Source organism: Molossus molossus, unplaced genomic scaffold, assembly GCF_014108415.1.
Source record: "Molossus molossus isolate mMolMol1 unplaced genomic scaffold, mMolMol1.p scaffold_m16_p_13, whole genome shotgun sequence".
Classification (NCBI taxonomy): domain Eukaryota; kingdom Metazoa; phylum Chordata; class Mammalia; order Chiroptera; family Molossidae; genus Molossus; species Molossus molossus.
Genome location: NW_023425348.1, coordinates 52,271,489 through 52,283,867, shown reverse-complemented (window position 1 = coordinate 52,283,867; position 12,379 = coordinate 52,271,489). Strand labels below are relative to the sequence as shown.

The following is a 12,379-nucleotide window of genomic DNA, read 5'->3' as shown; positions in this document are numbered from 1 at the left end:
TTGATTTTATGCTAATTGATAAAGTCATTAATAAAGGTTTGCCTAAGTTCAAGGTAAAGCATCAAATTTCCAATGTGGGAGTGTGGGGTTCCCCCATACCACTAAGCAATTTTCCTACACTGGCTGGGTGTTCTACAATTCATCTCAGTTTTGACACAATCTGTTATCAGATTCTACCAGTTAAGGGCTCAGCCCCATAAGCCTGCCATCCACTTCAGGTGCTTATTGCAAGTCTAGGTTGTCACCTGGGCTTCGGACTGACTGACAGTAAATTAGAGGCTCCCATGACCCCCTCCTTGGGCTTAGTTTGCTAGAGCCGCTCACAGAACTGAGGAAACTGTTTGCTCACTAGATTACCAGTTTATTACAAAGGATACAGTAAAGGATAAGAATTAACAACCACATGAAGAGGTACGTAGCGCGAAGTCCCAAGCAGGGGAACTTCTGTCCCCATGGAGCTTGGAACCAGCATGGAAGCGTTCTGCTTCACCAGCCTGGAAGCTCTTCTGCCTTGTGCTTTTGGGTTTTTATGGAGGCTTTGTTGCATCAGCGTGACTGATTAAATCATTGGCCATTGGCAGTTCATTCAACCTCCAGCCCTTCTTTCCTCCCCAGAGGTCAGGGGGTGGACTGAATATTCCAACCCTCTTATCATAAGGTTGGTTCTTCTGGAAATCAGCTCCCAACCTTAGTTGAAGCCCAAAAGTCACTTCATTAACAAAACAGAAGACACCATGATCCCTGTCATTTCTTAAGAAATTCCGAGGGTTTCAGGAGCTCTGTGCCAGAAACAGGGATGAAGATCAAATATGTATTTATTATAAGTCACAGCCTCGCACGAGGGGAAGGACAGTAGTTCCTACTTGATGAGAGGAGTATCATCATCGCCCTGTGGGAAAGCCATTTGAGGTAGAGTATTGTGGCCTCTGTCTTTGGGAGATCCATCTGCCACAGTCTGCTCTCTGGTCACAAAAATTCACATCCCTCCCAAATGCAAAGTACACTCACTCTCTCCCTTCAGATCCCATCTCACCCTGTTAATGGTGTCAGCTTGACATCCAAGACCTTGTTATCTAAAGCAGGTCCAGGCACAGCTGTGCCTCTTGGGTGCAGTCTTTTTTGTTGTGTGCAGGTCCTTGAATACTGTTCCTCGTGCGCTGAAGACCTAAAAACTTACTCTAGCTGCCAGTAGTAAAAGAGAAAAGAGATGAGCAAATTAAAAAAAAGGTATTGTTTGGTTTTCAAACACAATTGAAAGGAAACATAAATGAGAGAGGGCTTTCTGGATTGGAAAATGAAACTCTTTCATTCTCATTGTCTCTAGGCAGGAAAACAATTCTCAAATCAAGAAATGGCTTCCACATAAAAAAGGATGAAACCTTACCATTTGCAACAGTGAAAAAAGTTAGAGAAAGACAAATACCATATGATTTCACTTACATGTAGAATCTAAAGAAAACAAAATAAACGAACAGACAATTGAAACAGACTCACAGACCCAGAGAGCGGTCGGGTGGTTGGGAGAGGGGTGGGGGTTGGGGGCCGGGTGAAAGAGGTGAAGGGATTAAGAAGTACAAATTGGCATGTAAAGTACAGCAAGGGAATATAGTCAATAATATTGTAATAACTATGTGTGCTGCCAGGTGGGTACCGGAAAAATCAGTGGGAACACTTTGTAAAGTATACGATTTGTGTAACCACTACGCTGTACACCTGAAAATAATACAAAGTAATATTGAAAGTAAAGTGTAATTTAAAAATAAAAAAAGAAGAAAAAAAAAGAACTGGCTTCCAGATTATAGTGACAGTTTTATAGTGTGTGAGTGTGTTTGTGTGTGTGTGAGCTCATCAAACTGTAGACTTTAAATTGCACAGTTTATTGTGCTTTAATGAGCCCTCAATAAATCTTTTAAAAATCTGGAGTGGGACTGAGAGATTCTTTGTTAAGACCTAAAAAAAGATTTAAAGTATTGCCTCATAGACTCTCACAAAGGCCTCCTGAGGGTCACAGGTGCCTTGTAGATCCTTTGTAAATAACAAGGCTCCTACGACTTAACAGCTGTTGTCAGATCACCTGCGCGTGCCCTCTCCACGTGGCCTGGGCTTCCTCACAGCATGGGAGACCCGAAGTAGAAGCTGCTGGCTACTTGCGGTGTAGGTCTGGAAAAGTGGCACCGATTCATTTCTGCTCTATTCTATTGGTCAGGTAGTCACAAAGCTTTGATTCAAGAGACGGGAGATGTCAGGGAGTCGGGGACCATGCTATAAAACCATCACCAGTGTCTTTCACATGGTTTCACAGAGTTGCATCTCTGTCCCTCCCGGCTTTGCATTGTGCCTGGCTCTACTCCATATAGCAGTCCCCTCTTTACGGGACTAGGACATTGGGGGTGCTCTTATAAGCCACCAAAGTTTCCCTGCCTCAGAGAGGGCCCCTGTCATACATTCTCTGTGCTCATTGCCGCTCTTTCTCAGAGGACTTGGGGTTCCCACCCAGAGAGGACCTCATCCGTCTTCTCTGTGCTTTGCTAGAAGTCAGCATGGGAGCAGGCAGGTAAGGCATTGGTGGGCTCTTAGATGAGTCTTCCTGAGGTGAAAAGTTGACTCTGTTTCTGCTCTGACCCTAGTTAGCTACCGTTCTATTGACCCTAACAAGCTGTGATTGACCTCAAGAGTCTCTGCATCTGGTGGGCCAGGGGTAGCCCACTTGGAGGATGAGGCTGTCCTGGACCCTGCTGCAGACATCTAACCATTCGAGAAGAGGTTGCTCTAGGAGCAGGAAGGCCAGACTGTGCGTGTCACCCTGTCCTGTGGCTTTGTATCAGGACCGTCCCAGAGTGGAATGTCGGTGGGAGGTACTGGGCTGAGCCTGTGCTCTGGACTTACTGATAGGACTGCGGCAGCCTTCCTCCCCTTTCTCCTCCTGTGTGCCTCAAAGAATGGTCTTGGGGAACTCGGCGAGAATGCCATCCGCAAAGTTGGAGGGAGGATGGAGTGGTGGGAGGATGTTGATGCCCACCGGGCCAACAGAACCCACCTTAGTTGAGCAGCCTAGAATGGTGAATGGCAGACACCCAGGACTTTCATTTGGACGTGAGCTATATACCTGTTTAGTAGAGACTAAGCATATTGGAAGCTGGGCCCTGTGTACCCTTAACCTGCAAACAGACTCACTTCATGGCACCTACAGCCCATCCTGATGCCCCTGGGCTATTTGCTGGACTCCCAGGAACCTTCCCTAGCTGACCCCAACTTGGTCCTCTTCCCAATACTGATACTTCCAGAAGCCCTGTGTCCAGAACAGGCTGAGTTCAGAACCATCTTGTCATCAAGGACAAATGACAGCCTTTCCTCCAAAAAAGCCCCTGGGTGCATTTGACAATATATGGGGCATCCCTTGGCATGAATGCTTCCTGCTATGTTATTGACAATGGCCCAGGCTTGTTTTTATGAAATAATACCGGAGGGAAGGGCATGCATTTTGCATTTTAACTCCTACTTTCTGTCTGTGCGTGCGCACGCACACACTCACACACTGTTTTCTTTTTAAATTTGTTTTTCTAACCTTAGTTCATACCTTTCTACCCTACCCACTTGTCTTAGGCATTTGTCTGTGTGTGTTTATGCTCCTCTGTTTCTTTTAAATTTCCTTTACATTCTGCCTCCTTTCTTCTCTCTTTCTCCTTTCAGCTGTTTATCTTGCTCCCTCTCCTGCAGTGTTAGTTTTGGCCCGTCGTGTGCTGCAGTGTTGGCATCCACGCCTGTGCTGAATGGCATGACTAGCTGCCTGCTGGCAAGGCATGAGTGCCCAGTTTCACAATTTCTGCCTCCCTAGGGGCAACTCTGGAATTTTAGAATAAAGAGTGAGAAATGGTAAGAGTGGAGTCTTAGGTGTCTTGTAGCCGCTTTAGACTTTTCTTTCATATTTCTTCTACCTTCATGCAACTATTGATGGTGCCTAAATAGTTTTTTTAAATTGATTTTAGAGTGAGAGGAAGGGAAAGAGAGAGAGAGAGAGAGAAATATCAATGTAAGAGAGAAAACATCGATTGGCTGCCTCCTGCAGGCCCCGTCCTGGAGACCGAACTCACAACCTAGGCATGTGCCCAACTGGGAATTGAACTGGGAACTCTGAGTGCATGGGATGATGCTCAACTAACTAACCACTCCTGCTGGGCTGCTCAAACACTTTTAAAATTTATATCACCTTAGTCACCCGGCTAGAATATCAGGATACTCAGAGCAAGTATTTTCCCCTGATTTTTAGGTATAGAACCTGAGGCTCAGAGAAGTTTTAGGTGACTTGCCTAGGAGCACACCCAGGAAATGATGGAACCGGGACGAGAGGAATACCCAGGTCTCTAGACTCTTGGTCCAGCCTTCGGATTTTGCCCCACGGGCTTTGGGGACTGACAGCCATGCTGGGCTGCACTCAGTGCTTTGCGCACCTTTCTGTGTTGTTCCACAGGTCACATGGCACAGAAGGGGGCGAGGAAGTCTAACAGTGTCCTGGGCAGGCAGGTTTTAACCGTCTGTTTTTACTTGTTCATTCAGTCATTCAACACAGATAATTAATTCCTATGAAATCCTACGTGCAGTGCACAGAACAGGGGATGTCAAGATTAACAAGACACTGCCACCCTCAAGTAGGTGCACTTACAGCCTAGTAAGGGAGGCAGGTGGGGAAACAATGACATGTCACAAGTACCTTAATAGACATTTTTCCAGGCACAGTGGAGGAATTAAAAATGCCCATCTCCACCTGGGTGAGGGGGGTGGGGTCAAGAGAAACTCCATGGAGGAACTAGAGATACGCAGTGGACGGGCCGTCCTTCCAGGCAAAGGGAGGGAATGTGTGGGGGCCTAGTGGTGTGAAAAGCAAGGAGTTTGGTTGGCCCCGGGTGGGATGTGGGCTTGCATGGAGGAAAAGACAGCATGAGCTGACAAAGGAAGGCAGGTGCTGACCAGATCACGGGGCACTTGCCATCCGTGCCAGTGAATTTGTGTTTCATTCTATAGATAATGGAGATTTCCCAGCATGATGAGCGTTGTATTTTACAAAGACGTCAGAAAATGAGAGGATGGACTTGAACTGGGTTAAGACTGAAGGCAGAGAGAGAAGAGATTGTTTTAATAGTCTTGGTGAGAAAGAATTATCTGAATCAAGGAAGTAGCAGGAACAGTGGGGATGGGGAGAAGGGGGACAGACCTGGGAGGTGTGAAGGATGGAGAATTGACATGATTTTGTAATCAAGCAGGTCAGTGTTTTGGGGGAGGGAGCTAGGTCCGGATGCTTGATAAAAGAAACCTGGACATTTTCTTTCCTGCGTGGAATGAGTTGGAAATACATGCAGAAGTAAACATCAGGGGTGAAGGAAGCAGAGAGCAACACAGGGATGGACCACCGAGAAGACACACAGCCCAGGTGTGGATGGGGAGTGGAGGAGGGAGGCCTGGGGGTGGGCTGGCCAATTACACACAAGCCTGGCCTTTCCTACCTGCCTCACTTTCTTATTACATTGCAGCAATCCACCCTAAAACACAGTGGCTTAGAACAGTTTATTATTTCTCACATTTCTATGAATTCACTGGGCAGTTCCTCTCCTGGTTTCCCCTGGGCTCACTCATTAGCTGGGGTCATTTGGGTCCAAGATGACCTCACTCCTGTGTCAGGCTCATGTGGTGGCTGGCTGCTGGCTGAGGTACCGTGGTTACGCTCCACGTGGCTTTCCATCCCCTGAAAGGCTGGCCTGGCTTCCTGACGTGACAGTCTCAGGGCAGCGTGCCAAGTGTGTGAGGGGGAAACGGCAAGACCACTGGAGACCTCAGGTTTGGAATGTGGACAGCTTAATGTCCACCACATCCTATTGGCCAATGCAAATCTCAAGATCATCTAGATTCAAGGGGCAGAAAAATAGATTCTACCTTTTGATAGTGTAAACTGAAAAGACTGTATGGCTATATTGAATGTATTCCCTTCCGCTCCCACCCTGGACAATTAGAATCTAAGGACAGAGAGGTAAGCTGTTTGAACAAGTTTGCCAAGTGATTATTCTGCAGGGTCAGCTCCTTGTGAATATTACGAATGATCAAGCCAAGACTGAGTCCAACCCTTGAGATGTATTGTCTCTATTCCTTATCACAGTCCTCTGAGATACATTCTTTTATTATTTATTTTAAATTTATCTTTATTGTTGAAAGTATTACAGATGTCCCCCCCTTTCTCTCACATTGTTCTCCTTCACCCCACCCCCCCCCCCCAGGCCTTCACTGCACTATTGTCTGTGTCCATGGGTTATGCATATATGCATATAAGTTCTTTGGTTCTTTTAACTTCCATTTGACAGATAAGGAAACTAAGGTTTAGAGAGATTAGGTTGTTTGCTCAAAGCCAGTAACTTGTCAGTGGCATGCTGAAACTTGAACCTAAGGCCATGATGTTCTTACTCTCTACTGAGAACAGCTGGCCTAACACAACCTGCTGGAAGACTCAGTGTGTCACCGTGGGTTCCAGTGTTTGACAGCATTTCACACCCATAGTTTCATTTGCCCATTACGACAACCCGGTGATGTATTGAAACTGGAACAGTGAGTGGCTTTGCCGATGGTCATATTCCTAATGAGGGGTAAAATCAGAAATATGGAGAGAGAGCAGCGAGTTCGACCCTCAAGTGGGAATTGCAGCCCCATGAGGGAAGGGCGGGGCCTTATCTGTATTGTTTACAGACTCATCCTGGGACCTTGGAGTGAGTGAATGCTGCCTCTGTGTGAGAAGCCAGGGCTGCGCCCCAGGTCCGCATGCATAGCCCCTTTCCCGGCCTGAGTTGCTGGAGCGCATTGGACCTGCCTGTGTGGGCGGCCGGGCAAGGAGCCCTTGGAGCTCTGGCCCCAGCGCAGCAGGGACACGGAGACCAGGGCCTTGAAAGGAAAAGGCCAGTCTCTTCTCTGTCTTACCGTCATGAGAGCAGAGGAACTGAACCTTTGCGGAAACAGACTTAGGCAGTGAGAGACTTTCGTAACTTGGGATTTCTCTGTGCTGGAACTACTAAAGGAAGTTAAGACTGATTCTTTCGGAAAGCGTGCTGGAATTAGAGACAGAGGTCATCACCATCTTTTCTGTCCCACCTATGGGCGTCCTGCCACCTCAGCTTTCCATAAGTGACAGTGGCTTTGTGGACTGCTGAATTCTTACCTTGGGAGGTGAGGAGACATATCTCTAGGGAGCATATATCAAAATGTCAGGAGAGATGAGTCTGAAAAGGCTTCCGAACAGATCGAGTCTCATTAGGTGCCGGTCATCTCCCCCTAGAATTGAAGCTTCACGATGACCTGAATTCTTATCTCTTATTTAGTCTTGTATCTAGCTCCTAGGGCAGGGCCTGGCACGTAGTATGCGCGCACTAAATATTGGTTGAATGAATAAACAAATGATAAACTCACCGTGTATTAAAGGCATCGCCTCCCACCTCCAACGGAGAATAGCTGAAACATAGAGTCTTTTGTATAGCCCAGACACCCACTGGCTTATAGGGCTGGACTGAAGACCCTAACATCCGTGGTTCCGTAAAATGAGTGAGGGACCCGAGGCCTCTCTCAGCTGTGAGGAGGCTCAAGCCTGGCACGGTGTCCTGCTGCTCCTGCCTTAGGGAGTGCAGAGGTCTATTCTATTCACACCCCCTCGCTGAGCGGAGTCTCTTTGGTCATCGAATTGGCTAGGCACCGAATTTCTCTCATCTGTGCCCGTGTACACGTGGGATGGCCCTTGTTTGACTTGCCCTTTTAAAAACAACTTAAGCATGTTGAGGTTTCCTGTTGATCGGGGGCAGCCAGAGGCTGTGACCCAACTGGGAATTGTCGGCCAATCCCTGACTCACCCAAGCTCCAGTTTTCTGTATGTGAGCAGGCAGTGACAGCAGCCTGGCTCGGGCAGCTGGCTGCGGTCCTGTGGATGGCATGCCACTCTGGGGCCCGCGAGCTGGACTGCCCAGCTTTGAGGGCCATGGCGTTAGGGTCAGGTAGGCCTCTGTGGCATGCCGTCTTGGCAGAACCCTGCTGTCTTTGAGCTAAAACTGTTTGGAAAGAACTTTGAAAGTTGACAGTGATTACCCGAGCAGACAGCTAGAAAAGTGGACTGAAAAGCAAGTATCCTCATGGTTGTCTTCAGTAAGCTCACCTTTACTTTTTTTCTTTTTTGATTTATCATTCACTGAGTACTTTCCAGACACTGAGTGTGTGTTCCTCCACCTGGGCGAAATCACTGCCGGGTAGGGAAGCCCGGGAGGTCCTCTGATACTTACACATGCTGCATTCCAGACAGGGCTGCGCCCACTGAGGTGGGAGCTCCTGCTGAGCTCTGTCTGGAGGCTGGACGGTCACAGAGGTGGCCGTCTGCTTCCTCCACTGAGGCAGCATAGTGTAGTGAGTTCATGCCTTGGCTTCCCACTTACCGGCTGAGTGACCTTGAATGAGATAGTTAACCTTTCTATGCCTTAGTGTTTCTCAGGTGTAATATGAGGCTACTGATAAATGATAATAACACTATAGAGTTTTTATGAAGATTGAATGAGTTAATCTATGCAAAAGCACTTATTCAGAACTATTCCCAGTCTTCGCTGAGATCTGCCTGTGGGTTTGGAGCTGGGAATAGCTGTGCTCGCTCGATGGGGTGCCCCTGCCGGAGGGCAGAGCTGCCTGCGGAGGGGTTCCCCTCCCCATTCGCCTCCTCACTGAGAGGAAAGGAGGGGTCCTCCTGGTTCTTTCAAGACTTGTAGGGATCTGAATTCTGATCAAGACCCATGCTGAGGAGCAGGATCTGTGTCCAGTAGCAGAAGTCTCGGGCGAGACGGGGCTTGTTAAGGAGACAGGTCAGAGGGCGTATTTGGGGGCCACTTCAGGGACTGTTTGCAAGCTGCTTTGCACCAGCTCATGAGCACTGACCGTTAGCATCACTTCCTAACGCCACACTCAGCGACATCATGTTGATAGCTTGAAACCAGCTTTGGTAGGAATGTTTATACTGCGGAACTTGGCGAATGCTACCAGTCTACGCTTTCTCCCCATAGCCGCTGGTCCAACTCTTGCACACCACTGGTCTTACTGTTGGCTGCTTGGCAGATGTGAGCTCCCGGGATGCACAGAACCGGCTTCTGTTGCAGGCAGTGCTCAGCGTCTCTGGGGTTGAAGTGGGCAGGGAGGCCTGCTGTGGACGACCAGCCGTTTCTTTCCTCGGGGACAGCTTTGAAGGTGTATTACTTGCACAGAGTGCTCTTGTCGGTCTCACGGAAGGAGTTACTGAGCCCTGTGGGGATGACACACAACGCCTCGATTGCCAGGCCACTCACTGTCGTTTCTCTTCTCTTTCTTGTTTTGCCCCTAGGTCTCAGTCAGTCTCTCCACCTCCAGTTCTCTCCCCGCCAAGGAGTCCCATCTATCCCCTCAGTGACAGTGAGACGTCAGCCTGCAGGTACCCGAGCCGTTCCAGCTCCCGGCTGTTCCTCAAGGACTGGCACCCCCGTGAGCCTTCACCCCCAAATCCTCAAGCTTCCTCCCCAGACACTTCCCCACCCATTTGTCCCCTTAAGACCACCAGCTTCAGTTATCTGGACGGAAGCCCTTCAGTGTGCAAGAGAGGGGACCAGAAAGAGAATGTCCAAGGGGCAGCCCAGGATGTAGAGGGAGTCGCTGCTTGCCTCCCCCTTGCCCACAGCACTCCATCCCTGGGGCCAGCGTCCAGCCCACGGAGCATCTTTCAGAACCGCATTGGCACCCGTGCCCACAGCCTGGGCATCCGGGAGAAGATTTCAGCATGGGAGGGTCGCCGAGAGACTTTGCCCAGGATGAGCACGTGTGGGGAGAAGCGGGAGGGCGCTGGGGGCGAGTGTGCGGTCAGTGAGGGCTGCCCCAGCGTGGGCTGTCCCAGCATTGTGCCGTCCCCCTGCAGCTCAGAAAAGACCTTTGATTTCAAGGGCCTCCGGAGGATGAGCAGGACCTTCTCTGAGTGTTCCTACCCTGAGACCGAGGAGGAAGGAGAGGCACTCCCTGTCCGGGACTCTTTCTACCGGCCGGAGAAATGGCCAGGCCGGAGTGAGCCCAGTGCCTTCCTCAGGGGGCATGGCAGCAGGAAGGAGAGCTCAGCCGTGCTGAGTCGCATCCAGAAGATTGAACAGGCCCTGAAGGAGCAGCCAGGCCGGGGACTCCCCCAGCTCCCCAGCAGCTGCTACAGTGTAGACCGAGGAAGAAGGAAGATTGGGACCTTGGGTACCTTGGAGGAACTGACGGGGAGCGCGAGTGTGAGCGCTGGCAGCCGGGCAGGAGGAGTGGCTGGAGTTGGGGGGGAGGCGGGCCCACCCCTGGAGAGAGAAGGCAGTGGCTCCACTAAACCAGGGACCCCTGGAAATAGCCCAAGTTCCCAGCTGCTGCCATCAAAGAGCTCCCCCGATTCCGCTGTGAATCCTGTCCCCAAACCCAAGCGCACCTTTGAATATGAGGCTGACAAGAATCCTAAGAGTAAGCCAAGCAATGGTCTACCTCCTTCGCCCACACCTGCTGCTCCACCTCCCCTGCCCTCCACCCCAGCCCCACCAGTCACCCGGAGACCCAAGAAGGACCTGCGTGGTCACCGCAAGTCCCAGAGCAGGTAACAAAGGATCCTCCCATGTCCTAGCTGGGCTTTCTTGTCAAGGGAGGATGCAGAAGCAGACTGTAGTCATGGGTCACCATGGTGCTTTGTAAGTTCTGAAGCACAAGTTGTCGTCAGGGGGTAGCGTGAGTTAGGCAAAACAGAGATAACCGGAGGGGGGGGTGAAGTGCTTCCTCCGGATGCTGTGGACTGAACCTGTTGCCTGGGTGTGGCCTTAGGAGAGCTGGGAGTGCTCCCACGCACTGGAGCTTCCTTGGTCTTCTTTGGGAAGGGTAGGGTCATGTTACTGTTAGATAGAATAGACAGGCCCGAGAAGACAAGTAGGATTTTAGTCGCCTGACTACCTGAAGTGCCAGCATTCAAAATTGAGTCCCCTGCAGCATTCTCTGAATGCCTACCTAGATAGAGCCTGCTGTGCACCAAGCCTTGTGCTGGTCAAGAGGGCACCAGGGCAAACCAGACAACGTTCTTCCATTGGGAGTTCACGGTCCAGTGCCGGAGACAGAAGCACAAATAAATCATTGGTCCATGTCAGTGTAGGACCCTGCAGAGACCTAGACGGAGAGGTGTCTACATTAGACTGGGGAGTGAGGGAAGCTCCTCATGGAACTGCTGAGCTAAATTTAGAACAGCAAAAAGCAGTGAGCTAGGTGAGAGGGGGTGGGGAGACAGGAGATCAGCCTGAAGGTTTTACATGTACTTCCACACATTACATTTGTATGTAGTCTACACACACACACACACACACACACACACACACACACACACCCCCGTACATGGTGGACTCACTTCATATAAGAATTAACTTGGTGCCTTGGTCTGTTTGGCTCAGTGGTCAGAGGGTTGGTCAGCCCGAGGACCCCGAAGAGTCTCGGGTTCGATTCCCACTCAAGGGGCACGTTCCTGAGTTATAGGTTCGATCCTGGCCCTGGTCCGGATCGTGCTGGAGGAAATCAGCGTTTCTCTCTGTCACATCGATGTTCCTCTCCCTCCCACCCTCTCGCTCTTCCTCTCTGTCTAAAAAAATTAGTGGAAAAATATCCTTGAGTGAGGATTAGCAAAAAGGAAAAAGGAATTAACTTGGCAAATTTAAATCTGTGCTCTTGGGGAAAAAAGAGAAATGGCCCGGACAGTGCAGCTGTTTCGTCAGCCTTTCCGCACAGGGAGCATGTTCCACTGAGGAGCGTGAGATGGTAGGTGTGTATCTGTGGTGCCAGGTATGATTCTCATATTTAACATACTTCTAAGTTAAAAAAATATAAGCCAAATATTTCTTCTGGTAGTCAACCAAAGAAAAAGAAATCTGGGGGAAAACTGACTATATTAGTCTTAATGAAAGACAGTGTGTTGATCCTTGACACGGGACCTTCCAAAGGGATTTTCAAGGATACTTTGGCTGAACATGATTTGTGTCTTATTTAACTACCTGCCTAAGGTGTTGACGCCACTGTAGATATTAGTGAAAGCTTGGTCTCAGACCAGCAGTGACCACTGCCCTCAGCCATTGGATATTGAACTGGTTGAGAAATCTGGGCCAGGAACAGAGATTTGGGAGTCATCCTGGTAGAAGTGGTAATCATGGTGATGGCCATCAGTATCTGGCCCCCAGAGAGTGCCGAGTTAGTGAGAGTCCTGAAAATAGAACTCATAGAGACGCTGGCATTTGAAAAGCAAGTGGGGGACGGGATCCCTCACCAGAGCCTGGAAAGCAGTCACCAGCGAGGCTGTTGAAACCCGAGG

General features: G+C 49.6%; 1 protein-coding gene across 4 annotated transcripts in view; it reads left to right on the top strand.

Annotated features, from left to right (window-relative positions):
* DENND2B (DENN domain containing 2B) overlaps positions 1 to 12,379 on the top strand; it is a 159,142-nt gene that overhangs the window by 114,798 nt on the left and 31,965 nt on the right. For 2 of the 4 annotated variants that reach the window (XM_036258639.1, XM_036258638.1), the window contains one exon: positions 9,377 to 10,636. In XM_036258639.1, coding sequence (XP_036114532.1) covers positions 9,377 to 10,636 — 1,260 coding nt within the window. The remainder of the gene's footprint in view (positions 1 to 9,376; positions 10,637 to 12,379) is intronic. The other 2 variants (XM_036258640.1, XM_036258642.1) reach the window with 2 other exon arrangements.